We start from the raw sequence: 559 nt of genomic DNA on the forward strand, positions 1-559 counted from the left end.
AAAACACTTACTTCTCAGCCACAGCTTGCAGGATTGGATATGAAATTGTGTGATCGCCACCTGCAGACATCAACAGGTATTGTACCATCCAACCTTTGATACCACTTTCATACTTTATGACAGTTGAGATGATTAACCTCACCCATGGTCAGAGGAATGCAGCCTGTAGCCACGATCTTCCTGTAGGCCTCTGTGATCCGTTTGCAGGTGTCCTTCAGGTCGTACAGATTTACATTGACGTCCCCGATGTCAGCGACCATAAGGGACTCATAAGGTGCTGCCCTGGTGCCACTGTTGTAAGCTCTCAACATGGCGGACTCCACTCTCATCTGACGTGGACCGAACCTGTGGTGAAGACATGGTTTTATACTTTATTTCAGTGTAGCCTTATTTGAAGTATGTTTTGAAATTGGAACAGCAGTGAAAGGAAAACAATGCTCTTATATGAGTTCAAATTCTATTTATGTGATAAAGAAAGCGTGCAATAGAAACATGTCTAATATTATTTTTAATTATTTGTTTTAATGAAAATTTAGTTAGAAAAGTTTCCTTTACAACT

At 40.4% G+C, this 559-nt stretch overlaps 1 protein-coding gene across 1 annotated transcript; it reads right to left on the reverse strand.

The window, feature by feature from the left end:
- Positions 1-11: 11 nt before the first annotated feature.
- LOC112486698 (agmatinase, mitochondrial-like) lies at positions 12-546 on the reverse strand (the record flags this gene model as incomplete). Its single annotated transcript, XM_025054024.1, has 2 exons — positions 143-546; positions 12-60 (listed from the first exon to the last, which is right to left on the reverse strand). Coding segments are annotated over exons 1-2 (236 nt in total), but the record flags the coding sequence as incomplete, so codon positions are not given.
- Positions 547-559: the final 13 nt, after the last annotated feature.

Source organism: Cynoglossus semilaevis, unplaced genomic scaffold (genome assembly GCF_000523025.1).
Source record: "Cynoglossus semilaevis isolate Cse_v1.0 unplaced genomic scaffold, Cse_v1.0 C18877668, whole genome shotgun sequence".
NCBI lineage: Eukaryota > Metazoa > Chordata > Actinopteri > Pleuronectiformes > Cynoglossidae > Cynoglossus > Cynoglossus semilaevis.